Raw genomic sequence first — 7,372 nt, forward strand, 5'->3', positions numbered from 1 at the left:
ACCCTGCACTGGGCCCAGGTGTGGGGGGCTCTGCCCAGCCTCTCGATGGCTCCTTACCCACCCCGACCCAGTACACTCACAGGTCTTGGGGGGTTGGGGGAGAAACCCATTCTCCAGCTCTGTGTTCTTGGCTCGTTCGCTCTGCACGCTGTCTCCCATGTCCCTCTGGTTCCCTGGCTGCTGGTCTGTGTCTTTCCCTGCTGCTTCCCGCCCTTCAAACCAACGTCTTCAAAGTGAGGCCCTGGATCCCCCCCTGGGAGGCCCCCCCAGACAGTCACACTGGAATCAGCCAGTCCACCAATCCATCAATGTCACTTCTCTGTTCTCTGCCCTCTTTGGCCTGCTGCCTGTCTGTCCCGCTCCGTCTACCTCTGTCTGAATCTCGGTCTGTCTCAGACTAGCTCTGGAGATGCTCTGCCTGTGTTCGGATCCTGGCCTCCTGTGTGACTCGGGCAAGGAAGTTAACTGCTCCGTGCCTCAGTTTCTTCATCTGTAAAATGGGCGTAATAGTGCCTGCCCGTGAGGAGCTAGGAAGGCATCCCATATTCAGGCTCTAAGCACAGTGCCTCTCAGAGGATAGATGCTCCAATAAGTATTAGATATTATTTTTTAAATTATTATTGTTGCGCCACACATTTAAGAGAAATGTAGGGGGTGGGGGCGGGAAGACAGCGTGTGCTTCTTCTAGAAGGGGCTTTCTAGCTAGTTCCTATTTCCTTCTTCCACTCTCTCTTTTCCCTTTTCTGCTTTCTTCTCTGGATGCTGGAGAAGGGACAGGGTGTTTGAGCTCCCATGGGCAGGCTGTGTGCTGGACCTGGTGAGGCTGGCTCTGTGGGCTTTCTGTTGAGCGGAGCTGGATTGTGGGGTCCCCCATCCTACCCTCACTTCCCCTCGAGTTCATGCAGCCTTCTCTTCTCTCGACAAGATCTGAAGCCATTTCCACTGTTCTGGCTGTGGTTTGAGCCTTGTATGCTCCCAAGGGCCCCTCACCTCCCATCATCAGCTCGAAGGTGTCTTCCTCAGAGTCAGCTAGGGACCCCTCCTCTGTCAAGGTCATTTGGAAGTGGAGCTGGGAGGGATGGGCCCCGACCTTTGGCTCTGCAGGCTTCTCCATCCACAGACCTCTGCCCCAAGAAAGTGAGGTCAAAGTGAAGACCTTCCCTGCCTGCCTTTGGTGTCTGCTCACTTGCCCCGCCCCCCCAGGGGAGGGACTGGCGGAGGGGAGAGGAGTAACGAGGGAGGCTAAGATTAAGGCTTCCAGGTTAGCCTGCCTGGGTTTGACTCCTGCCTGGGTTTTAGCTCTGTGCGACCTTGGGCTTCAGTGTTCTCACCTGTAAAATGGGAATACCGATCATATTTCTATCCTCATGGGATTGTTGTAAGGATTAAGTGAGATCATGCGTATCAGGTAGTTAGAACAGTGCCCAGCATGTCATACGCTCTAAATAAATGTAAGTTACTGATACTTCCTAGGGGAGCAGAACTCAAAGAGGCCTTGGAGGTCACCTAGTCCTGGCCTGGAGAGGGACAGGGTTTTCCCCGTTGTTACACAGCAAATCAGAGTATGTGCTAGTGACTCTGAGGCTGGGGATGGGTGGGTGGGAGCTCAGAGTTCTAAGAAGTGGCAGGAGGGACACCAGCGGGGAGCAGAGTGGCCAAGAGCACGGGCTCCAGTAGAATCGGAGATCTGGTTCAAACTTCTGCCCTGCTTTGACCAGCAGGTGTACCCTTGGGCAAGTCCCTTCACCTCCCTGAATCCCGTTTTCTTTAACTCTTCAGTAGCATTATTCACACCTCCCTCACAAGGCCGTTTATGCATTTAGTAAAATTCACTGATCCATCGCTGACCGTGAGCCCGGTGTGGGCTAGCGCTGGACATCACGCTGGTGAATGAGACAGGTCAGGCCCCGCCCTCATGGAGCTTACCTCCCAGTGAACAGAGACAGGCAAGAAAAAAAGTAGCAAAGAGACAATTAGGAGAAGAGCTCCGAGGTCACTGGAGCAGGAGATGGAGGGTGCTGGATGGCAGAGGCTGGCGTGGCATTGGACAGCGTGGCCAGGGAGGGCCTCTCCGAGAAGGTGGCATTTGAGTGGCATCCTAGGAGATGAGAAGCCACTGGCGGAAGCTCTGGGCAAAGTAATCTCCAGGGAGAGGCAGTAGCAAGTGCAAAGGCCCCGAGACGCGTGTGCTTGGTGTGTTAGGAACAGCAAGGTGGCTGCTTGGCTGGAGGGCTGAGGGCGAGGGCAGGAGGTGGGGATGGTCAGCAGGCACCAGATCAGGTGTCCCTGATGGGCCTTCATAAAGAGGCCAGGTTTTCAATGAGTCGGAGAACCCCAGAAGGCTTTCAGCGGGGAAGAGAGCTAATGAATTTTATATTTTTAAGGAATCTCTCTGGCTGATGTGTAAAGGGGACACTGGCAAGGAGCGAAAGGGGCAGAGGGAGGAGGCTGTGGAACCGTGAGGACTGAAAGGGACGCCAGGGTGGCCAGAGGGTCTGACAAGGAGGGCAGCGAGGCAATGTCATCACCTCCTCCCGTTTGGCCTGGTCCAGGCCTTGAGAACACACTTGAGCAGAGATGAGGTGTCTAGCTCCGAGCTGCATCTTGAGGGCTTGGAGCTTGGATCGTGGGGGTGGGGGCAGCATGATGCTGAGGGCCAGGCAGGCTCGGGGGAGCCTGTGTGGGTGGGGTCTCCCTCTCTCTCTCTCTCTCTCTCAATCTCTCTCTTCTCTCTCTCTCACACTCTCTCTCTCTCTCTCTCTCTCTCTCTCTCTCTCTCTCTCTCTTCTGAGAACTGCTGCTGCTATTACTCCCTAGTGACTTTACATAATTCTGGCCCGGCTCCCTCCTCATTACGTCATGTGCTGAGTGGAGTCTAGGTCACTCCACGGCTTGCTGCGGTCGGGAAGAACAGACTTCTGGCTCCCCCCAGCACAGCAGCGGGCGCAGACCCTCCCCATGCTGGGGTGGGGGTGGCTAGGCTTGTGGGGGTGGAAGCGCGGTCCATCCCCAGCCCCAGGCCCTTTGGACAGCTCAGGCAAAGGCCTGCGGTGGGCTGTGGGTGATGGGCGGTGGAGGGTTCTGCTTTGAGCCACGTGTCTTCCCGGGGCTGGGGGTCCTCCCCTGGAACTCAGGCCCAGAAGAAAGAGGCAGGCAACTCCTGCGGGCTGCTTCTCTGAACCTCAGTTTCCTATGCTGTAAAAAGGGGGTAAAGACATCCAAGCTTGCAGGGACGTGTGACTTCCATGGGCTCACGGGGGAGCAAGATCGGGCATGTAATAGGAGCTGTTCTGAGGACAGAGGCCTGGGCACGTGCTGGAGGGGCAGACAGGGCAATGTCCCCTCAGAGTCACTTGGGGTTGCCTGGGCTTTAGCCCTGTGGCCTCTCCTCTTAACTACACTCCCATCTGTACCCCTGTCCTAGAGCCTGCCCCCAATCTCAGAGGGAATCAGAATAGGGTCAAGTCCCCACCCCTTGCACAGATAAGGAAAACAGGCTCATAGCGGGGTGTGGAAGTCCCACAGCCCAGGATGGCAATGCCAGAAGTGGAATCAGACCCCGTAAGTCCCAGCCCCAGGCCTTTTCTGAGGTGTAGGGTGCGTGCCACCCCAGGGGGTGCGGAGGGAGTTCTCCACCTTTACCCTTTCACACGCACCTGGTTTTTTCCCACCATGCTTTTTTTTTGAGGGGCGGGGGGCAGTTTGGTTTTGCAGTTATTAGGAAACTTGAACAACAGGGACCACGTCTCCCTAGCCAGCCCCTGAGAACAGGCGCTAGGCCCTTTCCAGCATCATTCTGTGTAAGCCTCATAGTAACTATTGAAGACTACGGATGATTGCCCCATTTTACAGGTGAGGAAACTGAGGCCCAAGGTCATACAGTTCGCAAGTGCGGCCCGGGGTTCAGACCTGGATCTGGGCACCCCAGGGCTCTCACCTTTCCCTGACACGTGCTGCCTTCTTCAGAAGCTCCTGGGATTGGAGACCCCCACCCCCGACCCCCACAACCTCATCCTGGTGGGGCCTGAGCTATGAGGGGAGGCGGAGAGCAAGTCCCAGAGCGGCCAGGATGTTTGGCCCTGGGTTCCCAGGGAGAGTTATAGGGCGTCTGAATTAAGGGGCGCAGTGAGGATGAAGGGCTTGTAACCCCTATGTCAGTGTCGATTAATATTCCTGACTCGGTGTTTACTAGGGATGGGGGAAGGTGAAGGGAAGAATGTGCCCTCCCCCTTGTTTCTAGAATTACGAAATTCTTGTTAGATCTTTAAATTTTATGTAAATTCTTCTTTTTTTCCCTTGGAAAGGTGGGGTATCATATTTTAATTAGTAGTGGTGTCAAAGGAGGGCTAGATTAATTATTGGAAATCCTGTATTCCAGATGGTTTTAATTTTCACAGCAGGGCACCAGGGTATATATTTTTAAATTTTTTTATTAAAATCATACCTAGTGTATTTTAGGGGCACTGAGGTCCGCTCTTTGTGGCTCCAAGGATGCTGTATTTAGGGCTATGATTTTTGTTATGGAGAAGCAAGTCCCTTGTCACTGAAATTAAAATTTTGTGGGTGAGGGAGGGGCAGGTGCTGAGAAGCAAAGGGTCAGGGATGGGAGGGTGAGATTGGGGGGGAGGTCATAGGCAAAGAAGGCAGGGGAGGGGAAGTGGGGACCAGGCATGGGGATGCACGACCAGAGAGGAGAGCGAGCTCAGAGAGTGTGCACGGCTGACCAAAGTCTCACAGCACCCGAGTGGGGGAGAAAATATGAACTGGCGGAGAGATAGGGTGGGGTCTGGATGTAGCCTGCCCTAAGCAAGGGACAGTCACCCTTTGGCCATTTGACGTCCGCGTTCAGTCAGGGCTTTCGGGGATCAGCTCTAGACACCCCCATCCTGAGGGTGGAAGGCTGGTTGAGTGTAAGGTGTCCTACCCAGGACCAGGGAATATTGGGTCTTGATTGGGTCTTCTGGGTTCTTGGGAGTTACTTACCTTTCAGCCTCGGTGACCTTAATTGAGGAAAGTGAAACATCCCGAAGCTAGCCTCCCTTCCCCGTGCCTGAACCTCACCTCCCAGGGCCTTGCCCACTTCAGGTGGCAAAGGTGTGGAAGAGGGAGGGCACCCCAGCAGGGAGTAAGGGGCCTCTGGAGCAAGGGGCCTCTGACCTAAATTCCAGAGGAAGTATCTCGACATCCCCCATGGCGGGCTGTGTGCATGTGCATGTACGTGTGTGTGCATGTGTGACACTCATGCCTCTGTCTGTCCCCTTATTCCAGAGACTGTTGTATGGCTGTCTGTCCTGCTTTGGGGAAAGGAGTTGAGGGGCTAGGGGAAGCGGGCGATGAAGGAAGAGAAGGACGCCCTGGTATTTAGCCGCAAGGGGCAGAGTTCCCCTCTGACTGAAGCCACTGGGTCCCAAGTAAAGTCCAGAGAAGCTGGGTATGGGGAACAGGTGGTGACAGCCTCCCTCTCCCTGCCCGAGGGGCAGGGTGCTCTCATAGGACCTATTAGAGGCCTCCCCCATGCCTGATTTCGGGGTACTGGGGGCCTGAGGACAGGGTCAGGCATCGTGTCGCCAAGCTTTCAGGCCCAGCCATTGCCCTGGTAAAAAAGCATGTCTTGTTCTCCTTCTGCCTTTCGAAGCCCAGCTCCTAGTGGAAACAGACACCTTCGGTAGTCAAGTCCGGATCAAGGGCAAGGAGACGGAATACTACCTGTGTATGAACCGGAAAGGCAAGCTCGTGGGGAAGGTGAGTCCTGGTCAGGAATTCTGGGGAACTTGGGTGGGTCCCCCGGCAGCTCTGGGTATCTGGAGCAGTGTGCCCAGGGCCCCAAATGGAAAACGGGCCCAGTGAGCGTTTGTGTGTGACTCCCACACAAATCTCTTCCTTTCTCCCGATTCTTCTCTGCCCCCCCAGCCCCCTCACCCTCACCCCGCCCTCGCAGCCTGCCAGGCAAGAGGATCAGAGGCTGTGACTTTGGGAGAGAATGCAGGGCCCTGATCTCTCCTGGTGGATGTGAGCTCTGGCTGGCTCTGGAGTGGGGGACCCCTCGGGGAGGAGGGGCTCTGGGGCTCCTCGCCTGCCTGCGTGTACCTGATGTCTGGGAACGCGGGACCAGCTGGCCGAAGGCTGGGCTGCAGCATCGTTTTAACAATCGCCAGGCGTTTACAGCACCGAGCTGCAGCCGGAACCCGGCAGCCTCGTCAGCGCCGGGCCTCACGGTTCTAGCGTTTCAGGAAGATTTTATTACTTTGGAACGGGCAAGAGAGCTGCATGTAACAAATTAGGGCGGGGGCGGGGTGTGCCAGGGACGCTGAGCCTCCACCGATGCTGCTACTCGGCGCCCCGCCCCCCGTTTTCCCCCGATGTGTTTGTGAAGTTCACACACTCGCTTCCCTCGGGTGTTCCAGGGGAAGGCGTTAGGTCTGTGCTGGGTGGAGCCTGCATCCCCTTCTCTCTGCAGGGACCCTCCTCACCCCAAGTTGGATGGGGGTGGGGGGCTTATGCTGGACAGGTGGAGTGGGGTCGGGGCGCAGAGGAGACCCAGATTCCAAGGTGGCCGGTGTCTCCTGCTCCTGGCTACATTTGTTGTACCTTGTCGAGGACAGGTAATGACCTCAGTCCTGGTGAAGCCATGTTTTTGGTTCTTGAATTGGCCAACTCTTATCCCTCTTCCAGGCCGCCATACACTGGGGAGAATATAACAAACAGGCCAAGGACCTGAGCCAGGGTATTGTCACTTGTTACTTATTAATAATGAGAGTACTACTAGCCTCTGTGAATTGAGCACCTACGCTCTGCCAGGCACTGAGCAAAAATGCTCCCACCCATCCCCGGGGGGTGGGCGTTGGCACCACGACCATCCCCATTTCACAGCCGGGGAAGCTGAGGCGGGGCCACTCCCAGGCACTTGTCCCAGGTCGCACTAGAGCTGGGCGGGATGCAAAGCCCGATTTAGAAAGCAGAGATTCCGGCCGCGCTGCCCACACCAACTGCCGCTTCTCAAAGAGCAAAATAATAGTAATCGCGTAGCGGGATGACGAGTGGTTTTCATTAGTGATTCACTTTCCGCGGCGGGCGCGGGGTCTGGGGCAGGGGCGGCGGCGGGCGGCGGGCGGGCGCGGGTCCCCTGGCCTGGCGGTGCGTTTCCTGTGGCGGCCCGGCCGCTCCGCGTCGGGCGCTTTGTTCTCCTGCCCGGCCGGGCCGCCTCCCAGGCCCAACCTGCCCGCAGTTCGTTGTAGGCTCGGCCTCCTTTTCCTGTTTAAAGGAGGGGCGCGCAGCCGCCAGCCCTGCCCAGTGCGCGCGCGCCCCGCCCTCTGGTCTGCGCGGTTCCCGGCATCTTGACCCCAGGAGAGCCGTCGTGGGGTCAAAAGAGCAG

General features: G+C 56.6%; 1 protein-coding gene across 1 annotated transcript in view; it reads left to right on the top strand.

The window, feature by feature from the left end:
• FGF18 (fibroblast growth factor 18) overlaps positions 1-7,372 on the top strand; it is a 35,230-nt gene that overhangs the window by 22,028 nt on the left and 5,830 nt on the right. The window contains exon 6 of the mRNA XM_025043165.1: positions 5,636-5,742. Within this exon, the coding sequence (XP_024898933.1) occupies positions 5,636-5,742 (107 nt within the window). The remainder of the gene's footprint in view (positions 1-5,635; positions 5,743-7,372) is intronic.

The sequence above is a fragment of the Pteropus alecto genome, unplaced genomic scaffold, assembly GCF_000325575.1.
Source record: "Pteropus alecto unplaced genomic scaffold, ASM32557v1 scaffold40, whole genome shotgun sequence".
NCBI classification, from domain to species: Eukaryota; Metazoa; Chordata; class Mammalia; order Chiroptera; family Pteropodidae; genus Pteropus; species Pteropus alecto.